At 49.1% G+C, this 25,821-nt stretch overlaps 2 protein-coding genes across 11 annotated transcripts in view; one reads left to right on the top strand and one right to left on the bottom strand.

The window, feature by feature from the left end:
- Positions 1 to 14,038, top strand: part of AGK (acylglycerol kinase) — an 82,135-nt gene extending 68,097 nt beyond the window's left edge. For 3 of the 4 annotated variants that reach the window (XM_054505169.2, XM_045864160.2, XM_064574878.1), the window contains 6 exons: positions 54 to 111; positions 3,784 to 3,931; positions 4,339 to 4,436; positions 9,921 to 9,991; positions 11,896 to 11,980; positions 13,028 to 14,038. In XM_054505169.2, the coding sequence (XP_054361144.1) occupies positions 54 to 111; positions 3,784 to 3,931; positions 4,339 to 4,436; positions 9,921 to 9,991; positions 11,896 to 11,980; positions 13,028 to 13,165 (598 nt within the window). In that variant the 3' untranslated portion in view covers positions 13,166 to 14,038. Of the gene's footprint in view, positions 1 to 53; positions 112 to 3,783; positions 3,932 to 4,338; positions 4,437 to 8,640; positions 8,814 to 9,920; positions 9,992 to 11,895; positions 11,981 to 13,027 lie in introns of those variants that run through there. The other variant, XR_010406339.1, reaches the window with a different exon arrangement.
- Positions 14,039 to 17,221: 3,183 nt separating this feature from the next.
- Positions 17,222 to 25,821, bottom strand: part of DENND11 (DENN domain containing 11) — a 44,166-nt gene continuing 35,566 nt past the window's right edge. For 3 of the 7 annotated variants that reach the window (XM_054505168.2, XM_045864157.3, XM_045864159.3), the window contains exons 6-9: positions 25,460 to 25,591; positions 25,094 to 25,244; positions 24,216 to 24,284; positions 17,222 to 21,946 (exon numbers count right to left, since the gene is read on the bottom strand). In XM_054505168.2, the coding sequence (XP_054361143.1) occupies positions 21,751 to 21,946; positions 24,216 to 24,284; positions 25,094 to 25,244; positions 25,460 to 25,591 (548 nt within the window). In that variant the 3' untranslated portion in view covers positions 17,222 to 21,750. The remainder of the gene's footprint in view (positions 21,947 to 24,215; positions 24,285 to 25,093; positions 25,245 to 25,459; positions 25,592 to 25,821) is intronic. The other 4 variants (XR_006788684.3, XR_008505222.2, XM_045864158.3 and 1 more) reach the window with 4 other exon arrangements.

The following is a 25,821-nucleotide window of genomic DNA, read 5'->3' as shown; positions in this document are numbered from 1 at the left end:
CGTTGACAGTTCTCTTAATATTCTAATCAGATTTTTGTCTTGATCTTTCTCAGGTACTGGTATCTCGGGCCTCTAAAAACCAAAGCAGCTCACTTCTTCAGCACTCTTAAGGTAAATGCAATTTCCAGTGTAGAAATTTCCCGTGTTATTTTGTTGTTACTCTATGATGTGTGGATTTGGATTTTTAAAAATTCCCTGCTACAGATACATCTGACATGTTCCAAATGGGGGATATTTACTTAGATACGAATGCAGGAAGCATTCCTGTTGGATAAGCCATCACTCCTCATCTACCAGCTCATTCCCTCCCTTACCAAACTCATACTTAATTTCTCTTTAATATTCCACTTCCCTTTGCTTACTTATTCACTCACTCTTGCCAGACAAACCTGGAGCAGAATGACCTATATCTTATCCATTATTTGTAAGGGTATCTACATTAGTATCTGGAAATGAATTGAAGATTTGCGTCCGAAAGTATGTAATTGAACAGACTTGTGTATAATAGAGTAGGTTTCAAACTGCTAGCAAAATATGGGTAGTGGTTACGGTCTTAGACCGTACAAATAGAGACTATTTCCAACGTCAGAGAACATTCCATCGGGCACTGCTATGATAGCCTGTCCACTGAAAGATGTTGGCATAGAGAAAAGCTGGACAGTGTGTATTGATGAAAAGCTAATAGCAAAGTCATCCTTACCTGTGGATAACATCCCGTGTTCAGCTTTTATGCAAATCAAAGCAGTGTATTCAGAAGTTGGCAGGTCAATCTGAAAATTGGCTTATGAAGTTTGTAGTGAAAATATTGGTTCTAATGTTAATATTCAGAGCATCAAGTGTTTTTCTAATTATAAAAATGATGTATGTCCATTACATAACATTTGGAAAACAGGTCCCTTCACCTTCTAAATAAATTCTTGTTGTGTTAAAGAAATGTAAAAAAACCCTTAAGTACTGGAGGTAGCTGATTAACATGATTATGAACATGAACTTGGAGGGCAATGCCTTTCTACACTGAAGGCAGACCGTTTTAGTAAAATGCATTGTTACTCTTGCTTAAGGGAGTAAAAGTGGTGGAGTGGGGGTGCAGTTAGGGACAGTAGAGTAGCTGCGTATTTAAGTTGTCAAGTCAGGGAGAATGTAACCTCTTTCCAGCATTTCTTCAGCAGTTATTAAATATCTAGTGTGGCCAGTCCTGCTATCTGCTTGGAATACAAATTCAAGTAAGGCAGGTTTCCTGCCCTCAAGGAGGATGCACGTTTGGGGAGTGTGAGGGACCAGTAAATCAGGGGTCTGGCAAGTTCTGGGAGAGCGTATGGAAAGATAAGGTGGGAGCAGGTTGGGGGGCAGGGGCATTCATATCTGGCTCAGGGGCAGCAACCTTCCCAGGGCAGGGAACACTTGTACTCAAGTTTGAGTCTACACAGGACTAGATAAAGGGCATTCCAGGTGGAGGAGCCGGGACATGTGAAGTGGTCGTGATGTCACGTGGCCATGGCCGGCTGGCGGGGGGGGGGGGCAACAAAAGGGCAGGAAGGGAGGGTTGGAGGGGAGGGGAGGACGTGGCAGGTTGGGATGCTGCGGCTGACTTTCACCATGAAAGCGCTGGGGAGTTACTGAGTCTTAAGCATGGGAGAGACATGAGCGGATCTGCGTTTTAGAAAAGTTATTTGTCACCAGTGTAGACAAGTGACTGCATGTGGATGGTTAAGACAAGAGTACCAGATAGAAGATGGTTCAAGTAAGCCAGGTGAGAAGTGATGAGGTCCGGACTAGTTTGCTAACTAGAGTTTTCCCTGAACGCTGACAATATTAGAGTAGGATCACCTGTGTGAAGATGAAATTTTCCGTTTGGCATATGGCGCAGACAGGCCAGGGATAGCCCCGAAGAATGGAAGCATGGGAAGCGCCGCAGAGCCGCCCATGAAGCCCAGAGGGGAAGGGGAGGGCCCCGTGAGTCCCCCTGAGAGAGACACTCTAGCCAGTGGGCGCCAGAGCGTCAAGAAGGGGCAGCACAGAGTCGGAATCAGGACGGGAAAGTGCCCGCTGACCTCGGCAGCCTCTGAAGGTTTGCTCAGCTCTTAAGTGGAGGGGCTGAGCCCCATCAACGAGAGTTAGGGGATAAAGGGGGATAAAGATGCACAGACAGCAGGGCTGGGCCGCTCCTTCAAGAGGCCTCACTTTGAAGGGAAGGAGATAGAAAAGGCAAAAGCTAGTGAGAAATATGGGGCCAGCGGAGTGTTGTTTTTATTGATTGGAGAGAGAACCGTGTCTTTCTACCCTGAAACAAAAGACAAGAAGAAAGGGAAGAGGTGAGAGACAAGGAGACACAGAACCAGGCTAAGTCAGCAAAACCCACGTGCAGGTCGGAGGGCGCGGGGCCCACGGTGCCCGGTCAGCCTTGGACAGAGGAAGGGATGCCTTTTTCCTTGAGAAGGAGAGAACTAGAGCAGAGGTCCAGGTACAAACAAATTTATAGAGCATCAGGCAGTTCTCACTGATGTTCTCACTGAAGTGAGATGGTCTCACTGAAGTGTGAGAAGCAAGGTGATCTGTTGAAAATGAAGTGGGTGGTAGTGATGGGATTTTGAAGAGAGATGAAAATAGGGAGGTGTGGAAGGATTATTGAGTGGCATTGAGGACCCGAGACCAAGAATTTGAAGTTGGCACAGGTGTACTTACCCGGATTGCCCCTCTACTAACATGGAGCCACGATGTGCAAGTACAGAAACCTAGTGACAGGATTGATCCAGAATAGGGGCTTTTCGGGGCACATATGATGTAACACCAAAGACACAGCAGGACCAGCAGTGATGGGAAAAGAGTGACTTAAAGTTATCAGCTGTTAATTAGGCACTGAGGGAAAATGGTTTAGTCAGGGACTGGAATTCTCAATGGGATTGGAAATTTGGTGTGGGGTTGGATCTTCAGGGGCCAAAAAAAACAACACCTCTCTCTTCCTGAGTTTGAACCAAGTTATGAAAGCAAATGCAGGAACCAGGCAGATGGAGATCAAAATACCAGCTTTATAAATGTCAGCAGGAGTAAAGGACACAGCTTAGATAATGCGGTCACAATCAGATTTCCAAATATTCCAAATTGAATTCATCCCCTTAAAACATCTCCTTCAGGGCAGACACTGCCATAGGAAGCCGACTGCATGAGGAAGCAGTGAGTCCCCAGGACAGCCACTTTCATGGCGGTGGGGGGGGAGAGAGAGAGAGAGAGAGAGAGAGAGAGAGAGAAGAGCCAGAATTGTTATTCCTTTGTAATTTACCACATGGAAGCCTGAGAACAGGGGAGTGGGTCACCCTGAGAGACATACTGGGCACAAAAGAATCAGTCAAAAAAAAACAAAACAGAAGAATATGGGACGTGGTTAGAGAGTAGGATATCAAGGTTTTAGATTTCTAGGATGGAATACTTCTGGGTAACAGGAAGGACCAGGATGTGGCCATGGAAATGGGTGGCTGGGGGCTTAGGACATCAGGGGCTGAGTGACTAGGGGGGTGTTTTAACTATTCCTGTGGACACTGATGAGCCTGGACTGGGGTGTCAGGAAGTAAAAGACAACCTAGAGTCTGAGTTCATGGTTGTCAAGATCGGCCTTCAGTAGGAAAAGAAAGCTTGAGGATTCCAAGCTCCAGAGTAGAGCTCATGCCAGTCAGTGAGATTACTGACTCGCCTTCTGGCAGGCATGGGTCGCTCCCTGACCTCTGCAGAGCTCCTCCCGGGGTTTGGCCTTGGGTGTGCCTGACAAGTTTTCTCTCTTCACGTTGAAAGGAGTGGCCTCAGACACATCACGCGTCTATCTCGTACACGGGACCTACGGAGAGACCTCCCAGGGCAGCAGACGAGACCCCTCCGCGGCCGTCTTTGTACCGGAGAATATTACGCAGGCTCGCGTCATACTGGGCACAGCCGCAGGACGGTGAGCCGCATGCTGGCTGCAGAGGCCTGGCCGGTGCAGGGCTGCCTAAAGCGGCCCCCACGTCAGCGGGAGCCGCTTGCCCGGTGCAGGAGAAGCCTTTCAAGGGCCCCTGTGCCACAGCAGGACCCAAACCTGCGCTGTCCCATGCATGCGTCCTTGGTGACAGACCATGACTGACTTTTATGCTTCTGTGGCTGCTCTGGTAGGGATGTTTCGGGTATAGAGACTGCATTTTGAGCCTGGCTCTTCGTCCTGGGTGTAAGAAACTATGAAATAAATAAAACTGAGGTGGCGAGTCCGCGGGCAGGCCTGGGTCCGGGCCAAGCTGAGCGCCAGCAGCTCGCCGTTGGTGCGGGAGTGATGAAATGTTAGCGGGAGACACTGACCTGAATCTAATCCCCCCACAGCCCTCTCCCAAGAGGCGAGCCCCGAGGTCTGGAAGGAAGTGCAGCTGTCCACCATCGAACTGTCCATCACGACGCGGAACAGTCAGCCTGACCTGACGGTGAGCGTGCCCTTTTACTAGCCAAGCCTTTGCTGTGGGACTACATGCTCTTCCGCTAATTGGGTATTTTTCTTTTCACCCTTTTGGGGGAGAGAGGAAAGGATCAGGGAAAAGAGGGTGTGGTGTGGTGTTTAAGGAAGAACAGCGGAGCGAGGCAGTAGCTTCAGGCTGGGCGGGCACTGCGTGGTAGCAACCAGGCTTTCTGAGAACTGAGGGCGGAAGGCCTTTAGAAATGAAAAGTTTGCCTGCTCCCTTTTGTCTCAGGAATAAAAAATTGTGGAACTTTTACTTGAGTGAATACCCATTATTTTTGTGACTATATTAAGTATATGGATTTAGGCCCCCAGGAGAAAAAAAAATATATACACATATACATAGAGTCTGCCCTGCTGACAGGCACGGTCCAGTGTGGTGGCTGCTAGACCCGTGGCTGTTTGAATTAAATAAAATTGAGCATTCATTTCAAGTGCCCGTAGGCCGTATGTGGTGAGTAGCTGCCGTACTGGAAAGCGCAGATACAGAACGTTTCTGTCAGTGCAGAAAGTTCTGGATGGTGCTCCTATTGACAAGACACCAAAAAAATGTCGAAATAAAAGCAGAGATTGACAAACTGGTCTGCCACCTATTTTTGTTTAGGTGGCACACAAACTAAGAATTGATGTTACATTTTCAAATGGTTGTGAGAAGATCAAAAGAATTTTTTGTGATACGCAGAAAGAATACGAAATCCAGGTTTCAATATCCATAAGAAAAGTTTTATTTGGAACAGCCACATTCATCCATATACGTGCTGTCTGTGGCTGATTTCACGTCCTGATGGCAGAGTCGAGTCGTCGCCACAGGCTCTCTGGCCCCAAATCCCCAAATACCGACTCCCTGGCCGTCTAGAGTTTTCTGATCCCTGCTGTAGAAAAAACCTGAGTAGTCTGCATGAGCAAGAATGTGAATAGAAAAGTTACCCTGTCCTGTGGACCCATCCAGGTCATCTGTGCACAGTTGACCTGGTCCGTCTGGAAACTGCATGTAGACTTGAACGTGGTGATGAACGTACGCATGCAGCCCGGAGTTCGACTCTGACATTAGTAGAGTAGTGAGTTGTTTTCTAATTAGAAAAGTAACATATGTCCATTGTATAACACGTGGGTAACACAGCTCCCTTCACCTTCTAAGTTCTAGTTGGGTTGAAGAGTTAAATTAGGAAAATCATGAAGCACTAGAGTGAAATCGAGGTGATTATCAATATAAACTCAGGGGAGGACCAGGCCTTTCTAAGCATGATGTCTAAGGCAAAAATCATATTGATGCATTTGTCTACTTACGATTAAAGAAACTATAAACAAAATTTTTAAGGACAGATTGGGAAAAAGAATGTGATACAGCAGGAGTTAATAGCTTTCCTTACAACAGACTCTTAAGAAATAGACAGAGGACTCCTATAAGTAACAGGCACGACAAGAATAGAAATTCACAAAGGAAATAAACATGGAAAAATAGCTTCTATTTGCTGAATATGTACTACCTGCCAGCCACTGCCCTGAGAATTTTACATACTTTTATATGCATGTAATAGGTCAGGAAACAGAAAAAGTGCTCACATCAAAGAAATGCAAATTAAAATAACAACGAAATGTCCTAAATTAAGCATGCTAGGGTGTGCCATGTTAGTGTGGGTGGGAAATGGGTGCTAATGCATTTCTGCTGGAACTGTAAATCAGAACACCCTTTCTTGATGGTGTCTTGCTGGTCTCTCTGAAGCATCTCAAACAGACTCAATAGGGCCCAGGGTATGCTTCTATTTCTAGGAATTTCTCCTACAGGAATAATCAGATGCATACACATACATAGTGTAGCCATTCCCTTATTTCTTACATGATGGAATTCTGCAAACACTGGTGAAAATGTATTAAGGTTGAAAAAAATAGATTATATTCCAGAGGAATTTCAAAAAGAAAGAGGAAATTTCTAATTATACATTGCTTTTATACCCCATCTCTGATAATAGGTATTTCTAGTGTTTTGTTCTTGTTCTTTTTACATTTTTCTTTTCTCTGATGACGGAATACCAATGAATGGATGGAGTTCGGTTGAGGGTGTGATTGTGGCCCCAGATTAGCCACATGCAGAGTGCCGAGTGCTTTTGATCTCAGTGCCAATTATGAGAGTGTAAGATTCTGTGCCGCTCATCACAAGGGGCAGTACATTCATTTTCTGTTTCCACACCTCTTCGTAAAAATAAAAGCAAATGCAAGAAAATATTCAAAGACAATGAAGCTGCCATGTGATAGCTCCAAACTCATTTATCATTTAAAAAAGTACATTCAGAGTCAAAGAGGCTTTAAGGGGTGTGCAATGTGTGGAAATTAGGATCTCTTGTACAGCTCTGTTCGCTGTATTTATAATAGCAAAATATGTGAAACAAATGAACCAGGGGACTGATTAAATCCATTCTGGTACACTTATTTAAGATGTTCTCTGTTTACTGACATGGAAAGATATTCATCATATATTGTTAAATGAAAAACCAGGGGCGCCTGGGTGGCTCAGTTGGTTAAGCAACTGCCTTCGGCTCAGGTCATGATCCTGGAGTCCCGGGATCGAGTCCCGCATCGGACTCCCTGCTCAGTGGGGAGTCTGCTTCTCCCTCTGATCCTCCCCCTCTCATGCTCTCTGTCTCCCATTCTCTCTCAGATAAATAAATAAAAAAAAAAAAGAAAAAAGAAAAACCAGGCTGCTGTGATACACATCACATGATTCTATTTTTACTTTAAAGAGAAACACTTTCACCTATAATTGAGTTTTGCGAATGATGGAGGTAAGGTAAGGCTTATAATCTTTGCCCATAGAAAGCCAGTTGTCCAAGCACCGTTTACTGAACATACTCTTCCTCCCCCTCCCCCATCTGCAGTAAGTCCCTCTTATGCTGAGAGAGCAGGTGTACACGGGCGTGTTTGTAGGTTCTCTCTTCAGTTGCTTTGTTCGTCTAAACCTGTTGCTACTACGCTTTTGATTATCATTGTTTTATAGTAAGTCCCTCTATGTTTTTCTTCTTAGAGAGTTTCTTGACTACTTTTGGCTCTTTGGCCTCTATAAATCCCTTAAAAGGTTTCTTTTATTAAGTTCCATATAAAAATCTGTTATATTGATCACGGGATTACACTGAACTTGTAGATCAATTTGAGGACAAATGATACTTCTCTAATATTGACTCTTCTGTTACGTGAACATGGCCTGGCTCTTCATTAGGCTGGGAATGCCTTTTAGTGAGGTTTCATAGTTCTAATATTTTGCCTTTTGCTGGATATATTCCTGGTTATCTTAATTTTTGATGCTACTGTAGATATATCCTTAAAATTTTGTTTTTGAATATTTGATTTAGATGGACATGTAATTGACTTTTTTTATACTGAATCAGCAACCTTATAACTAAATTCTTACTAAGTTTATTTTATGGATTCCTTTGGATTTTGTATAGATTCAATCATATCAGCTGCAAATAGTGCAAGTTTTGTTTTTCCTTTCAAATACTTAGCCTTCTGATCTTTTCTCTCACCTTACTACCTTGGCCAGGACCTCACTACAGTGTTCAGTAGACGTAGTGATAGCAGGCGTCGTTGTCGGACTTCTGATGTAGACAGAGAGGTTTCATTGTGGGATGCCTCGGTGGCTCAGTCGGTTAAGCAGAGTCCTGGAATCAAGTCCCACACCGGGCTCCTTGCTCAGCGGGAACCTGCCACTCCCCCTGCTTGTGCTGTCTCTCTGACAAATAAATAAAATCTTAAAAAAAAAAAAAAAAGAAAAGTCACCCCTACCACCCACACCATCTGATGTTTCTGTATTCTTTTCTCTCATTTTTCTGATGAACTCTCATATACTTCTAATATACTTATTTTCTAATATATTTCGTAATTTACCATTTCTCTCTCTATATAATTTACTGTTTTTGTACTGATACATTCTAACATGCTTCGAATATATTCTATAACTCATGGTTAGATTTTATTTTATTTTATATATTTATTTTTGTTTATTCCCTCCACTCTTCCCAGTAGAAGATAAATTCTTTGTAAGCAGAAATACTCGGTTTTTTAGTTCACTGATGTAACCCAAGCACCTGGAAGAGTTTGTGGTAGTTGACACTCAGTAAGTTGCTGCATAAAAGGTGAACTTAGAGCCAAGTCATCCCCCATATGTTCTGTAATTCCAGGCTGAGAGAGCGAGCTGCGTTTTGGTAGTGCTCTTTACTCTTCGGCAAAGGCTGTCCGCTCTCAGCAGCTCATGGATTATCCTGGGGCTACAGACTTTTGAACCTGCCCAAAAAGAAACAGTACCTGTATGAAGCAGTCACAGAAGTATTGGTTCTGATTTACAGAGAGCCAGGTTTGTACTGTTAGCCACTAACTGGTAGTAAACGGGGGGCAGTGCTCCAGGGACCCAGTCTGGTTTTACAGCCACTTCCTTGTAGCTCAGGTCTTCTAGAGCTTTTGGTGGACGGTAATGAGAAGTTTTTAAAATCTACTATGGCAGAAATGGATTGCTGCTCTTCAACTCGGGTTGCATATCAAAACTGCACGTAGAACATTTGAAGACACATACTTGGGGGGCACCTGGGTGACTCCGTCTGTTAAGCGTCTGACTCGTGGTTTCAGCTCAGGTCTTGATCTCGTGGGTTGTGAGATCGAGCCCCCCGAGTCAGGCTCTGTGCTCAGCAGGGACTCTGCTTGAAGATTCTCTTCCCCTGCCCCTCTCCTCACTTGCGCTCACTCTCTCTCTCAAGTAAATAAATCTTTAACCAAACCAACCAACAAACCCGCACATACTTGGGCTCTGCATACCAAGAAGCTGATCCGGCAGGTGTGGTGTGATGCTGATGTACAGTGAGGATGGAGGCTGGCTGGGGTAGACGGGCTGGAACTTGACCCCCGGGGAGGGAGCCCCAGAGACCACAGCAGCTGTGACGAGTAGTGTCGGGGCTTCGCAAACCTCCTACTCCGAGTTCCGACAAACCTGAGTTTTTGTTTAGCTTATCTGGGTAGTAAAAACCAACCAAACAGGGGCACCTGGGTGGCTCAGTCATTAAGCGTCTGCCTTCGGCTCAGGTCATGATCCCAGGGTCCTGGGATCGAGCCCCGCATCGGGCTCCCTGCTCTGCGGGAAGCCTGCTTCTCCCTCTCCCACTCCCCGTGCTTGTGTTCCTGCTCTCGCTATGTCTGTCTCTGTCAAATAAGTAAAATCTTAAAAAAAAAACAAAAAAAACAACCAAACAAGCAAGCAGTGATGAGGTGATGAGTTTTATGGTATGTAAATTATACTTCAGTAGGGTCTTAATGTAAAAAAGAAAGAAATATATTCAAGATTAAGTTACTAAAAGTAAAGGTCTCTGTATAATAAACAGCTTTAAAATATGAACCTCTGAGGCTAAAGGAGGACAACAGGCTGCATTAGCCAAAATGTAGAGTATTAATGTTAGTCTTTTTGACCTTGCAGAGCAAAGAAGACTTTATGAACATCTGCATTGAACCGGACACTGTCAGCAAAGGAGACTTCATAACTATAGGGTAAGTGGGCTGGGGTTTGTAGGAAATGCGGGTTAAGTAGTTCATATTCTAGCACGTACTATTCCGGATCCCCATGAAGTCTAAGATAGAGAGCAATGGAGGACTTCTGTGGTTTGGGGACTGTGTAGCCTCTTTCTTTCAAGTGTTTGGGTTGACACGTAAAATGTACCTCTCCTCCTACTTTGGCTTTTCCTGTTCGTTTTGGAAAAAACCCGAGTGTGGGGGCAAGCTGCCTTTCCAGTGAGAATAAGGATTCATGGGTGCCTGGCCCAGTGTCCAGAACTCTGGCTTCAGGGTCACAGTTGCTGGCTACAGATCTCGGTTCCGCCACGTTCTGGCCTCACGACTTGGACAGATCCTTTAACGTCTCTGGATCCTTTTCTCTGTGTATGGAACGGAATACTGTAATCACATCTAACTACCTCAGGATTGTTTTTGAGTCTCAAATGAGAGGATGTGTGGCAAAGTGTTTTTTGCGGTGAAGCACTTCACTGTTTCGGTTACTGCTCACATCAGACCACCTTGCCCCACTTGCAGGGCAGTAATGGAAAACCTGAAAAGGTATGGAGTACTTCGCACAATCTCCAGGCTTTTCCCTCTTCCACTAGAAAATATCCTCCAGTCCTGTCTGATTTGTTAAGCCCGACCTCTGCTGGAGTTTTATTGGTTAAGAATGCTCTAAACCCCCCACCCAGCTTCAGCACATCCTAGGAGCCCACGTGTTGCCATGCCAACTGGTAATCTGCTCAGCCAAGGTGGTTTGGTGCTTTGTCTCAGAGCTCCCTCTTGTGCCCACGTAGGGAGCAGACATTTCTGCTGTAGCCCCGCGGTCTCCATGGCTACTCTGTCATCTGCACCGCACGGGCAGCAGAAGTCTTTCACTGGTTTGCGTTGATCTTGCCTTTGGTACAAATTCTTCAGATGCTGAATAGCTGATTCTGCAGCCTTTGATTTCCTTGCTATCTGTAGTAGAAGGAAGAAAGGGAAAGCCTTTCCTTTCTCGAGAGTGGCCAGAAGTCTCACACTGTCTTAATTGAGAGTCTGGCCCACGGGGCCAGCTGTACTCAAATTTCCTTCATAATACTGACATCCAAAAATAGAAAGAAAAACCAATTATGTTGCTTAATGTAGGTGAGTCATTATGTTCTGCATCACTGCTGTCATCTTCAGCAGCAGGAACACGGTTACCTTTGGTCTCTACAGGAAGTGAGATTAAGTAATGTCTGTTTCCTCTGGGTACTGGAATAGAACATTGTGAGGTTGCTCTAGAAAACTCTGAAGCTTCATATACTAAAGAATTAACGTTATCATTTAATGCTAAAGAATGGACTAATTTACTTGGATTAGCTTTTACTCTTTCCACTGACCACGACTGGCTCCCAAGGATACATGTGCATGAGGAGTGAGTGTGTGTAGGCTGATAGTTTTACTCCAAGGTAAAGACAGTAGTATGCTAAGCAGACTGTTAATATGAATATAGAAAATCAGAAAGAACTGGTTGTTCATATGCAATATGTAAAAGAAATGTCTGCTTTAGAATAAAAAATGTTTTCTCGTTCAAGTAATGATAGACTCACAAGTACCAAATAACACAAGTTTAGTACTTTCCCTAAAAAAATTTTCATTCTAATTTTTAAAAGGATTTTTAATAGCCCATGAATTAGGTACAAAATCACTCGGTCTTAACTTCACACACAGTTCTCTACAGCAAGTTAACCTTCTCAATCTAGAATATATCACACTGCTGAGCAAGAATCATTGTGGGAAAGTTATTCACAAAACCCAAGGTTCAGCATAGCATGAGTCCATCCGTTTAAGCTCAACAAAAGAACTGGCTGTGCTCTCGTGATTGGAATGCAGTTGCCCGCCCTGGTGTCCAAACGTGCTTTTTCCTACACCGACAGAAGCAGAAAGGTGAGGGACCCCAAGCTGCGTGTGGCCGGCACCGAGTGTCTCCAGGCCAGCCAGTGCACTCTGCTGCTTCCTGAGGTAAGTGGGGCGCCCGTCCCACAGCTTCGGGTTCATTCTTGGTCCGTCTTCCTTTCTGTGAACAGACCCTCATGTCTAGGCGCCTGGTATGGGCTGAGCACTTGGGTCAGGCTCTGGGTGATGTTCAGGGATACTTGAAGAGATGAGAGGATCCCCTTCTGAGTCCGGGGCTGAGCAGGGGACTCCTGAAGACTTCTAGCATTTGTAAGCCACAGTTCTATAATGTGATCTTTACATCTCCTGAGCCTTTATTTTTCTGAATGGACATTGTGCAGAGGTTACTGTGTTGTAAGACACAGAATTCTCTAGTTGGCAGATACTCATCATGGATCCTACTTTTTCTTTAAACACAGGATCTGGAAACCGTTTTTGGGATGGCACTGAGTTTTCCTGTAGTATAAAATGCCAAGCTTAGAATAACCTATATAAGAGAGGAAAACGTTAGGAATATAATCTAAATTCTATAGTTATTCTAGGAGTCATGCCTCAGGAGAAAGTTACCACAGATGGCCTCTGCAGACTCCGGACCGTTACCCTACGGTATTCAGAAAGGACTGTAGTAAAACAGACGCTATCCCCCAGAGTGGGTGGCCCTGTAGTTTCAGCATAGCAAATGTTGAACTAAATGCATGAATTATGGAAGGTTTTATAGAATCTGTAACATTAATGCTGCTGTATTTGAGGGATAAAGCTAGTAAGTCCTCAAGAAGAACCATGAAAATAATCCAGTGGGCATCACAGCTTTCCTAAGATGAGGGCCGACAAGGTCCTAGAACATTGTATGTTAATGAATTCCTGGAAGGTATGGCAGGACCCCTGTATCCTAGTAAGTATTTTTAAATTATGGCCTTGTTTCTCAAGTCCCAAAATACTCTGGGAGGCGATAGAAGCCCCCCTCCACCCCCCAAGACAAAAAGCAGATAGCAGAATTGGGAGATTTCCAGAAGCAGCCCCGTGCCCGTCTCCATCCTCGGAGAGGATGCTGTGCTCCGTGGTGAGCGGCTCCTGGTGCAGAGGTGCTAGACCCCCCTCTCCTCTTCTCCACAGGGAACGGGGGGCTCCTTCAGCATCGACAGTGAGGAGTACGAGGCCATGCCCGTGGAGGTGAAGCTGCTCCCCAGGAAGCTGCAGTTCTTCTGCGATCCCAGGAAGAGGGGACAGCTGCTGCCCAGCGCGGCCCCGTGAGCCGTCGGGGGAGCCGGCCGCCCCCACGCTGCACTTTAGGCCTCGGATGGGACCACAAGGGAACTGAAGCCTCCCCTGTCCCCGCAGTGTTGTCACAGGACCCCAGGGCACCTCCATGGCAAGTACCCTGCCCTCGCAGTGCTCCCCCTGCCGTCCTCCGAGCCTCCCGCTAGCGCATGCTCAGCCTTGGCTGTGCGCCTTGCTCCCTCCTCCGTGGTGGTTTGCCTCAGGTGCGACCCAGCCCGGAGAGAAGGCGCCCCCCCCCCCCCCCGCCCGTCCGCTGGGAAAGGGCCCGACCTCGGTCATCCCCACACGTGCAGCCACCGTCGGGGCCTTCCCCCCCGCCGCTGCTGTCCTTTTTCTTGGCTTCTCCATGGGTGCTGCTACTTTCTGAGCTCAGATTCAAATTAAGCTTGTTTCAGTTCTTCCCTCAATCCAAAAACAGGGGAGGTATTTCCCTCTTCAGCCAAGGCTGAAACACTGTAAATGGCTAGTTTGTATTATTTTTTTATAGTAGTGCTTAACTATGGGTTTGCATGAGAACCACCTGGGGGTGCATGTTGAAAACTGACGGGCTTGGGGCCCACCCCAATCCTGGTCACTCAGAGGCTGGGGCCCAGGAATCTGCATTTTTAAAAAGCAGGCACCCTCCCCCAGGTGCTTCTATTCTAAGAGGTCCCCCAACCTCACCTGTTCAGCATTGTAAAGCATACCCCCCACTATTATGCTCATGCACCCCCTAAAAGTATTTTGAAAGATCATGTATCCCCTCAGTTTCCAGATATCAACTTAAGAGTTGCCAAAGTATGTGTTTCCTGGTGTCATGTAAATACTATTTTAAAATAAAACTGTTATATCACTCTTTTAAACATATTTGGTGCAATTTAAATGTACAGCAATTTGACACTTATCCTCCATTTACAAACATAAACCAATAGGTTCTTTGGTATTTCCATTCCGCTTTCAGCAAAGAATGCTATTGTAATGTAATCTATTTCCAGGCCTGAAATTTTATCACTTGCCCTATTTTCTTGCCAACAAAAAATATACATGGAAATAATTTTTTAGTGTTAACTCAGTACAGGATTAACTGTTATAATTACTGCGATACAACTGACGAAAACAATACTGCAAATTTTTGATAATTAAAAACTAACACTTTGAGTTCAAGAACGTTATTTACAGCTAAGATTAAAACAGGACTCAACACCATTTATAGTCCTTGTTTCATTTTTTTTGTACATCTAAGTACCTAAATTAAGACAAAGAATTCTAACGTCCTACAGTTCTTTGAATTTAGTAGCTTGATTAGATCTTCCTTTAGTTTGTTGAAAGCAGAGAACTAGAAAGTACCTGATTTGCTAAGGATCTGTAAGCCAGGCTTTATAATCATTGATTTTTAATAGTACTATCAGGATTTTCCTGTGTTTGGTTGCCCCCGAGGTTTCCATACTCCAGAGGGCAATGCCCAGAATGGATGAGGAGGGAGGATGGGGGTGAAGGGGGGAAATGGGAAGCAGAACTCACAGGCTTTGGCCAAAGGCTCATTCCCCAGGCAGATCAGTTTTCGGACCGTACGCGTATACCTTGCCCATGAATCCCTTGGAGAGTGAAGACCAATGCTTAGAAGGATTATAAAGCGTATGAAGAAAGATCACAAACCACCAGGCTTACCTGTTCAGTTCTGATTCTTCAGAGGTTCTGATTCTTACAAGCTGTGCTTCACCGCCCAAAAACAGGTGGGTGCGAACCTGCAGGAGGAGCGCTGCTCCACAGTGCCCACAGCGGGGAGGGGGAACGTTTCTCCAGGAGCCAGGGGAGTCCTGAACCATCGTGGTTTTCTGATTGTGAAGGACCAGCACAGAAGCTGGCTGGCTTCATCCTTGATCGGCTGGCTACCGGGGCGTCTGTTTAGCGATTCTGATCCGCCCAGTGAAATAATGGGATGTAGGATCGGGGAAGGGTATTTAAGAGATCACTATTTTTATCCCTTTTGAAATCTGTGATCCCTGCTGGGGATTTCGCTTTCTTGATTCAGGCTAGCTCCTGCAAGAACAACGGTTTCCTTACCGGTCACGGCCTTGTTCTTGCCACGGTCCTGCTGCACAGCGTCCACGGGAAGGACACAGCCACAGTGCAGCGCAGAGGGTGCCTTGTCAGCCCGGCCCCGGATGCAGAGATGTGGAGAGCCAGGGCCCCCCACCTCCTGTACGCACAAACCTTCTGCAAGGCTCTACTCAAAAGCTAGGATGATTTCTAATGAAAGCCCAGCAGCTGTTTTCTATCCACAAGCCGTGTGCTGAGCGCCGTGGCTGGTCCGCGCCCACAGCTGTAGGTACGACGTGCTGGCACTTTCTTTACGCATGCAAGGGTTTCCCTCCGTTCTGCCCCAGCCCGAGGAAGTAGGGGACGTCAGACGGGCGGTCACGGACCTCGGAAAGGGGGAAGCCGGCTTTGAACACAAGAGCCAGCGACCTTAGGAATTTACCCTGCGCTGCCTTAAAACTTGAGCGTGTGGCCGCGTGCGTGCGTGCAGAGCTGGCTCTCCTGGACGGCGCGGTCAGGCCCGGCTCTGCTCCCCTGGGCCTGGAGGTGGTTTACGGAGAACAGGCACCAGACGCGCCGGGCGGGGGGCTCCGTCGTCACTGTGAGGTCCGCGCTCCGGTCCTGCTCCTACCCCAGGCCACCCCTCCTTCCTGCACAGACCCCACCTCTCGGGCCAGGGAAGGACAGCCACACACATGCTCGTGTTAAAATGTGAATTTTAATTGTAAAAACCATATTCTGTAAATATAGTTCTAGCAACCTCTCTGCCCACAACTTGGCTCAGAGATATACAGACAGGATATACATGGATGTTCCTGGTACCACAGATCAAAATCAGGTAAACATTTACTCCTAGCTTCAGGATTAACCCCAGCTTTCTTTAGGCCATTAAAATTCTTACCATTCGAAACAGAACAACATACCTCTCTGCACCAGTATTCAGGGTAAAATCATCAACTGTCTTACTAATTTCATACTATGAGGTAAAGAATTTAAACAAAAATAGATTCAGTGTCTCTTATTGCTCTAACTCTGATGCTGGGGTATTAATCAAAATAGGGGGTTGACACTTAAGGCGAAAGGGAGGCTATGCTGATCCTAACGGGGGAAAAAAATAGAAAAACCATTTTCCAAGGCTACAACTATTCCTTTTTCAGAAAAGGTTTATGTCCCGGACCTGTAACAAAAAATTTAGCCAACAAGCTTGGGTAAATAGGGGGTTAATTTTGCTTTCCTCTACACCCCTAGTCTGTTCAGAAGCACAGAATCTATACCCTTCCTAATGATGGTCTTTGTGGGCACCCTATATGAACTATTCCTGATGCCACCTTCAAAATTTTTGTCTCCTTTTATCTTCGCTTGATTTGGCCTAAGGAAGTTTTCACTCCAACATCAATGAAATACGTTTGCAACCAGCTAACTCAGTGACCACTGTGTGGATTTTTCACTTTCTGGATCATCCCTGGCTAATTTCTAAGGCCCTAACCTACCCGTGTTCCCCACCTGTCCTCAAAAAAGCAGAGTAAATGTATCGTTAGTCTAAACCCGAATTCTACAACCAACGTAAGTAATTCACACCTATCCTTCTACCGAGGTAAGTAAATAAATTTTCTGAATTTAGGTTATGTTACCGCTAATAGCCCATGTTATGCTGAGCTTCTAGGATAACTCTAAAGGGCTTTATTTCCCCATCATCATTTATAAGCACTAGAAAATTCTTACTTCCTTTCTAAATGTGCAGTTTCATCCAACTGCCCCTGTATTCTGGCTCCAGAAAAGAATTAAAGTGCCAGGTTCTAAAACCACACCGCTCCAGTAAGAGGCTCACTAGTCAGCATTATCACGTTTACATGCTTTGTAAAAGAATTTTCCTTAAGGTCAGGGATTGCGTCATCCTGCCCAGGACCATCACATTCATCTCCTAGAGAGTGTGGTTAATACTTCACAGCACCGTCTCCTTATTCACGCTCGCAAACAAGTAGTAAAACTTTTATGGGGTCTCAGTTGCTTCCAAATGACAAAACTTCCGCATTTCGAGGCTTATAGTTTTGAAATCTCCTTCCCTTTCAACATCTGCACACTCCATTCATCACATAGTAATATCGATAGAAAAATAGACTCCCATTTCTTATAAGAAAAATATTAACTTAATTCACAGCCTTTCTCCCAACACTCGGGGCTCTAGCAGCTCCTGGGAACAGAGGTATATGAGTCTTAGAATGGAATACCAAAAATCCACCACTCAGGAGTAAGAGGAGCCCTCGACTCCTGCTCTTCCCCTACCTGCATCAGAAAAGGGTTTCCCTGAAATGAGAAGGGACAGGTCGGGCCAGCGGAGGGCAGCGTCCGGCTCTAGGAGCCTTGCTGTGAGGTGCGCTGGGAAGATCCTTGGGCCGGACCTCACAGATTCCGAGCCTGCTAGCGAGGAACCGGACAGGGAGGTGAAAGCCCCTGCATGACACGTTGGTCCCCATGTTGACTTTCTTGCCTGTTTCAGAACTGACAGACTAACGAAACAAAGTTCACGGTCAAGCTGACCATCGCCTTATGATTTATTCAGCACCCTCCTGCCCCCTTACCTCTGCAAGTCTGATCTGTCCAGGGACTTGGAGAAAGCGTCTCAATCCATTCCCTGGCTATAGTTTCAGAAAAAAAGGAAAACAAAAGGTCCCTGAGGTCCCTGCCTCTATCCAGAGGGCTGCTGCCCCGCCGGTTTAATTCACGACTGCCCTTTCCTGAAGGCTCCCTGCAGGCCTCAGCTTCAAGCTGAATAATCTCATCTTTTTATTGTGTTAGAAAGGCTTTCAGCATATCAAGACAAATAGCAAGTTCATCCTCATAGCCACCAGAATGAAAAACAGCGACTCAGCTATGATTCATCTTTACCTTTATCTTCTGGCGAAAATACCAGGTAGTTATGCTGACAAATGAGTCGGCACAGGTGGTATTTAGAATGGTCTGCGCTACCCTGAAAATTCCCACCCTGATGTTCATGGGGAACAACACAAGGTAAGTTCTAGATGCAGATTCTGGGCTCAATGATTTCTATCATGATCAATGAATTCAGCACCCGTTTCCTGGCCAAACGGAAGAAGAGCTGCCATGCTGGGTGGCAGTCGTTGGGGGGGCAGGTGCCTTCTCGTTCAAGGCTGTCCTGACTGAGGACCGGACGAGGCCCCAGGTGGCGCCGTGGACAGATCTACACCAGGCCCGAGGAGAGCTTCGTGCCTGATGAAAGCCATCGTTAATGCTAAACCATCGTCCGGCCCACACTTCTGGTTCTCGTAGGAGATAAATCCTACCGTTTCTGACTCCTTCTGGAGAGAGAATCCTACGCCAGAGCACAACTGGACATTTTCTCCAAGGCTGAATATTACCATCTGCCAAGCCTGCAGAATTGGAAAAAAAAAAAATCCCACTTTAATAGGACTCTGTCACATTTTGCTGGACACCAATAAACCCTAAGCCTGGATTCCTGGCCCCATAAGGCACCTTGCCACCTGGCTTTTGTCAGACTCAATTCAGAAACGACAGCAGCCCAGATGTCTCGGGTCAGCAGTGTTTCCAGGTGAGCTCATGGCTCACAGCATGGCATTAGATCAGGCTTCAAGGTCTCGGGAGGACCAAGCCAGCTGGGGTGGGAGCGGGGGCGGGGGATGAGGTTCAACAGTCGAGAGGGCAGAAGGTGATCATCAGTCAAGCTCCTCCACCCTCGGCTTCCAGCCCTGCTTCAGGAGTCCGTGGTAAGAATCCCTGCCCCTCCAGAGCTTACGGACCTATGAGGCAGGAAAGAAGGCTGCCGATCATGTCTTCTGAACAAAAGCAGAAGGCTTTTAAGGAAACCGCTCAACAATGACAGAAAAGCAGGTCCGTGCGGCTTCTCGCTTCTGCTGTCACCGCGGGGAGTCCTGCCAGGTACCCCACACCCCCGTGCCCCTTTTAGCGGAGGGGCAGCAGATGATGCTGAGTGGGCTGCTAACCGGACACACGGGGGAGGACAGGGGGACGGGAGCAGAGTCGGGTACAGAGCAAGTCTTCAAAAGGTGACCTCAGAAGCAAGAGGCTCCGTATCACCATCGAGGCAAGAGACGCTCGGGGGACGGTGAACAGTGACCACGGGGAGTACAGAGCCAACGGGCATGCTGCTCAGCCGGCCAGGGGGTGTGGCGGCGGGCTTCTGGCCCAGAGGGAAGCTGCAAGGGAAGGACAGAGTCCTTGGGTTCTCCCTTAAAAGCGATACGGGGTGGGTGGGGGAGAAGTTCTGTTTTGGGGTCAGCTGAGCCCAGGCTCGCTTGTACACTCCCCCCGGCGCCCATCCCCCTGCCCCCTGCACGAGTGTGAGGGGACCGCACGGAGAGGCCACACAGCCACCTGGAAGAGGGCAGAGCTGCAAGGAGCCCGGAGCCCTACCCACCATGCAAAGGAAAATACCGGAACCTCATTTTCACCTTATGACCTTTACACGAGTACTTGTGACCTGGAGTTACAATTCCCCAGAAACACAAGTGTCTGCGCGCAGAAGTGCTTAAAGACGGTCATCTTCCAACAGACCCCTCGGGTCCTGAGGAAGGGGGCCTACGTCCACCGAGAGAATCCGACCTTTCCTGTCACCCCTACCCCTGCTTGAGACACACCCCACCCCCCCAACTTCGAAAACCTTGAGCCTTCAGACACCACGGAAAGTCACCATTACTTGACCCAGGCCAGAAAGGCTGCTCCTTCCCCAGAGACAAGAGAAGGCTGCTCTTCAAGGAAAGAGGTGGTGAAGCTTCTTTTGTAAAAATACATCTGACTGAAATGATGGCTAAACCCACAGGGAGGAGCGAAGAGTATTAGTTGTACACTTTACATTTCAATGCCCAAACTTACATATTTACATCAAAGATGCTACTTTGATTAACCAGGATGTATTTCCATCTGTCCATGTGAATTTCTTTAGTCTTGAATCCCGTATCAAGGAGCTACAGTGAAAATACTTCTGAATAAAGCAATGAGCCCTAAAAAGCTAGTCTTGAGATCAAACGTGTGATCCATCCATTCGAAGGTTATTTCTCTGCTGTATTAGCCCGGCTGGAACCCGGGCACAGACGTGGATCCGTGGATGGCTAGGCCAAAGACACAGCCAGGCAGAAGGTCCAAAGGGAAGAAACGGTCACCAACAACCCAGGAGCCCAAGTCCAAATCCTAAACTATGGCCCCAAAGACCTCAAATCTACTCACGAGAGCTAGCTTCAAGCTACTCCCGTCTCGTCCAAGTCGGTGTCCCTGCAATGGGCCGGCCGGAGAGAAGAGGCAGGGACCGACAGGAGTCATGTCAGACCAAAACATGTCAGGGGAGTGCAGGCGAACTCACCACGGACACCCAGGGGTTCCAACCCCTTCCCCGGGTGAAGGCACTGTCAAATTCTCGCTCTTGACGCACGTGTCAGTATCTGGCCCCAACTACTTCGCTCAAGGAACGTCCTCTCCGCGAGAGAGAAATCGGCGAGGGCTCCGAGCTGCTACCCAGTCTTGCTCCGGACTCGGAGCGACCAGCGCAGACCCTTGCTTGCTTGACTACGGAACCCAGCCAGTCTCGGTTTTGATCCAGAGGCTCTGCCAGCGATGTGTCCAGAGAACTCTCAGATGGAGAAACCTCTTCTCTCTCCTGTTTGAACCCCAATGGCTCTGCCTTTGGTAGCAACAAACATTACTCTGTAAAAATACCAAAATTACTCCAAGAGGATAGTGAGCCCTTCAAGGAAACTACACTGTAAAATGAGTTTGCTTGCGAGCTCCAGGGCCATCCCTAGAGGAGAGGGACTCAGGGAAAAGAAGGCAGTATCACATGGAGGGGCCACCACTAATTTACTCTGAGGGAAGTTTCCAGGCTTCATTCTACAACTTGAATTTCCAGCTGGCTGGCAAGAAACCTCTTCCTGTCATTCTGTCCTCAGAGAAGCTCATCCTTAGCGACAGAAACATCCTTTTGTTCCTCTCTGAGGTCTCTACCCACATGAACAGAGAAGATGCAGGTTTGCCCTAGTGAACAGGAAGAGGGATTTGATCCCAACCCTGAACTCCCGGAACGGAGAAGAACCTTGAAGGGTCATGAGGTCTAGCTAACTTCCATCTCCAGGAGATGCACATCCACGGCCATCCGGGACAGCTCTCTCATTCTCGAGTACCTCAAGGTACTCTCTGAGGAGTCTGCCCCAGTGTTTGCAGAGCTCGGCCCGCTCCTAGTGATAGATGGCCTTCACCACAGCCCCTCAAGTCACTCAACAAGGAGATGAGAGAATCTGCTCTGATCACCAAATCAGGCAGCAGTTCTGGGAGAAAGTGGTAGATTCCCACATCGTACCAAAGCAGGACATAAAACCAAGGTGGTCTCGTCTTACCACTAGGGAGGAGGGGAAGAAAGGAGACTGCAAAAATCACATTTGTTGGAAAGTAGAAACCATAGTCCTGTGCGTCAACTTAATAAAAAAATGAGGTCTTCTGGGGCCCGGCGTGAGAGCCCCACGCGAGAGAGGCTCACCAGCCTTGGCCCACTCTTCCTATGGGCAACAGGGGTTGTCGATGACCAACATGACGTCGATGCCGTAGGCCTCCAGCAGGTCCATCAGAAAGCTCCGGTCCCCTTGTGGGTCTAGACCCATGCCGCGGGCATGCTCAGCGGTCAGGGTTTTATCTTGACTGGCGGACACCTCCAGCAAAGTCTGAAATATCCGGTTGTTTTGCTCTAGGAAAAACCTGCGTTCACCAGATAAGACACAGGGAAGGGAGGGCAGAAAAGCCAAAACAAACAGGTCACCCAATAATCCACACACGAGGAACCAAAACTACATTGCTGTAAGATGATTTTAAATGGTTTCAAACTCAGAAATACCCCTGAGAATAAGGGAATAGGATCAAAGTTCCAGGGTTGTTAAAGGGACACCAAGTTTAGCAAAGAAACCATGGGCGTTAATCACCGTGTGATTGGCCAAGTCTCTGAACCAGTGATGGCCTGAGTGCCAAAGCCCAACTTTCCTGCAGAAGGTTACTAGAGATACCGTGTTCCTCTGCTTCCCGGTTGTAAGGGGAAGAGAAAGGAAAAACAAAACTCCCCAAAGCCCCCTGATGATGCGGTTCTGAGGTCAAGACTGAACGTGAGGAACTAAAATTCACCTTCAAAGCCCGGGGACAGGCCACTGGAGCCAGCAGCAGGGGCGAGGCTTAGCGGGGACGGAGCAGGGTCCTGAACTGGCCCCCAGCCTGAGCCACCAGCTCCCCCAGCCTGAGCCACCGGGCCCCCCAGCCTGAGCACCGGGCCCCCCAGCCTGAGCCACCAGCTCCCCCAGCCTGAGCACCGGGCCCCTCAGCCCGAGCCACCAGCTCCCCCAGCCTGAGCACCGGGCCCCCCAGCCCGAGCCACCAGCTCCCCCAGCCTGAGCACCGGGCCCCCCAGCCCGAGCCACCAGCTCCCCCAGCCTGAGCACCGGGCCCCCCAGCCCGAGCCACCAGCTCCCCCAGCCTGAGCACCGGGCCCCCCAGCCCGAGCCACCAGCTCCCCCAGCCTGAGCACCGGGCCCCCCAGCCCGAGCCACCAGCTCCCCCAGCCTGAGCACCGGGCCCCCCAGCCTGAGCCACCAGCTCCCCCAGCCTGAGCACCGGGCCCCCCAGCCTGAGCCGGCGCAGGGCATGCTGGGCTGCTGCTGGCCGTATACACAGCAGAGGTGGGGCTCAGAAGTTGGGGCAGGCCTGGGAAGGTTCCACGGCCAACAAGGCTGGGAGAGAGGGGTGACGGGGACGTGGAAGCTGTAGGCACCCATCCCGCCATAGCCCCCCATCATCCTTGGTGTTTTTTTTTTGGTTGGGGGGGTGGGATATACACGGAGCACGATTCAAATGTCACGGGTTTGTGGTACTACGTAAACATACAAGCCATATTCAGAAAAGGCATGCACTGTCTGGACTTTTTAGCTGTACCCACAGGGCTCTCAGGTTCGGCAAAGGCTCCTCGGGCCCAAAGAAGCTCTCAATGCTCAGAAATTTCAGATGCAGTGGAATGTCTCAGACCCTGACGACACTGCGGGCTCTTTGCTCAATTCCAAACACTGTCACACGTCAACACCATGGAAGGACTGGAAAGTACACCCCATCAGAACCAAAGCACCGCCCTTCCATGGAAATGTCAACGTGACGTTTTCGACCTCCGAGGCAGGCACGGTCCTAGCTGCGAGGGCCCTTCCTCGCCCGCGCGCCAGGACCCGGGGGAGGAAGACCGAACAGGGAGCTGGCAGGACGGTCTGTTCCAAGCACGCTTCCGTCTTCCTTGCGGAGGGCTGGTTCACACAGCCGCTCAGCAGCGAGACAAATGCCGTGAGGTATACAGACCATGGCTCCTGCCCCGACCACCAACACATCTGGGGCAAAGAGCTTTCACTGGGTTCAAAAGTTAAAATTTCTGGGGCGCCTGGGTGGCTCAGATGGTTAAGCGTCTGCCTTCGGCTCGGGTCACGATCCCAGGGTCCTGGGATCGAGTCCCGCATTGGGCTCCCTGCTTGGCGGGGAGCCTGCTTCTCCCTCTGCCACTGCCTCTCTCTCTCTGACTCTCATGAATAAATAAACAAACAAAAAATTAAAAAAAAAAAAAGTTAAAATTTCTGACTACCCCGTAATACTGAATGCGAGGAACGGCTTTATTTGAACGAGGCGATGGAGGAGAAGCCCCTGAGCCTGAAGGACAGAGGTGTCTATGCAGCGGACATCTGCGGGGAACGCTCAATGGAGAGACACATGAGGACTCCCGTTTTCTCTGAACTTCCCTGCTCCTCTCCTTAACGCCTCTGGGGGGTCCCCCGATGGCACCTCAGGGCTCACGGTGGACTCCATACGGAGCCCAGCTCTCAGTGGACCTGGCAGCAATAAAGGACATCCCTGGGCTGCCGAGGGTGACGGGGGAGGGGTCGGGGCCCAAAGCGGTTGGCGCTGCGGGATCCTCAGGGAAACCCCACAAGTGCCGCCCAGGCTGACTTACAGCACAAAGAGGTCCTCCTCACAAGGGTTGTACTCTTCTTCCACCTCCTGGGAGTACAGCAGCATCTGCCTGTGGGGAGGGAGGCCACCTTCACGCTCTGCTGCCACTACAGGACCCCCGACATCGGCCAGGTCAGCGGTCAGGCCCCTGCATGGGCCACCCCCCGACTCCCCGGAAGAGCAGCCCCAACCCCTGGCCCCAAAGCCTGGAGAGATGGATGACGGGAAAGGAACAAATGGGGCTTGGAGTCCAACCCCTGGGGTCCAGGGCCAGTGCCGGCCCCGTGTGGTCTCAGGCAAGTGGCGATCTTTCTTCAATGCCCATCGAACAGGGATGATGGTGATGCTTTTATTTATTTCGCCACCGATACCACATGAGACCGCTCGTGTCACGGATTACTGAGAATTACGTGAGATAAGGAATAAGCACGTGGGCAATACTGTGCTCACTGGGTGCTCCTTAAAGGCTGGTGCTCTCCCTTGGGCCGCCCAGGTTCCGAGCCCGTCAGAAAGAAGTCACCGGGGCGCCTGGGTGGCTCAGTTGGTTGAGCAACTGCCTTCGGCTCGGGTCATGATCCTGGAGTCCCAGGATCGAGTCCTGTATCGTGCTCCCTGCTCGGCGGGGAGCCTGCTTCTCCCTCTGACCCTCCTCCCTCTCCTGCTCTCTGTCTCTCATTGTCTCTCTCGCAAATAAATAAAAAAATCTTAAAAAAAAAGAAAGAAGTCACCGCCCACGTACGTGCCACTGCTACGAACCGCGGGGCGGGGGTGGACAGGACGGGCTTCACGGACGGACCCCCGCCGGGCCGTCTGTGGGGCTGCGCGCCGGCCTCGGCCGCGCCCCCCACCGCCCGCGGGCCCCGGGCAGGCTCCCGCTACCTCTGCTCATTGAGCCGCCGGTACTTCTCACGGTCAGCACTGTTGATCTTCAGCAGGGGCTGCAGGTGGTCGTGGTGTGTCTTCACGTTCTGGTTATCCACATAGACATCATACAGTTCCCGCTTCTCCTCGAAAATCTTCTCTGTGGTGCCTGGGACATCCAAGTTCAGGGTCTGGCAAGCTGGAGGCCGGCACCGAAAGGCACCCGCCCGACCCCACCAAGGAAACGAGGGGCAGGAGCGCTGCGTCTGCGAGGAGGAGGGCCCCTGGGGAGCCGCAAGGCCAGAGCCCGGCTTCCAGCGGGGCTGTCGTGGGGAATCGGGGCAAGGATGTGTGGGCAGGACGCGCGGAGGGCCCCGTACTCACAGGCCACATAGGACACCTCTACCTCCAGGCTCTCGATGTCAGCCACGTTCACATAGAAGAAGGGCTTGGACTCAGGAACGGTGCCCCCGATGCCCGGCAGCGAGACGTTGGCCAGACAGCAACAGCAATATACTGTGGGACGGGGGCGGGAGGGAGAAGAGGAGGGGCAGGAGGAGGAGTGTGCCCCTCGGCCCCGGCAGCCTGCTGGCCACCCCTCCCAGCAGTCAGCCTCCAAGGACGCTGGGGAGGCTTCGCCCGTGCCGTCCTAGAGCCTGAGTCACCACGGGGCTCTGGCCTTCTGAGGGGACGGGGCAGGGCCACGAGCCTTTCGGGGCCCACAGCAGAACCCGATCTCCAGGGAC

This window comes from Mirounga angustirostris, unplaced genomic scaffold, assembly GCF_029215605.1.
Source record: "Mirounga angustirostris isolate CCGP_5_RB_7025 unplaced genomic scaffold, mMirAng1.0.hap1 SCAF_12, whole genome shotgun sequence".
Classification (NCBI taxonomy): Eukaryota; Metazoa; Chordata; class Mammalia; order Carnivora; family Phocidae; genus Mirounga; species Mirounga angustirostris.
The sequence above is the reverse complement of the archived record's forward strand: the minus strand, read 5'-3'. Positions and strand labels throughout refer to the sequence as shown.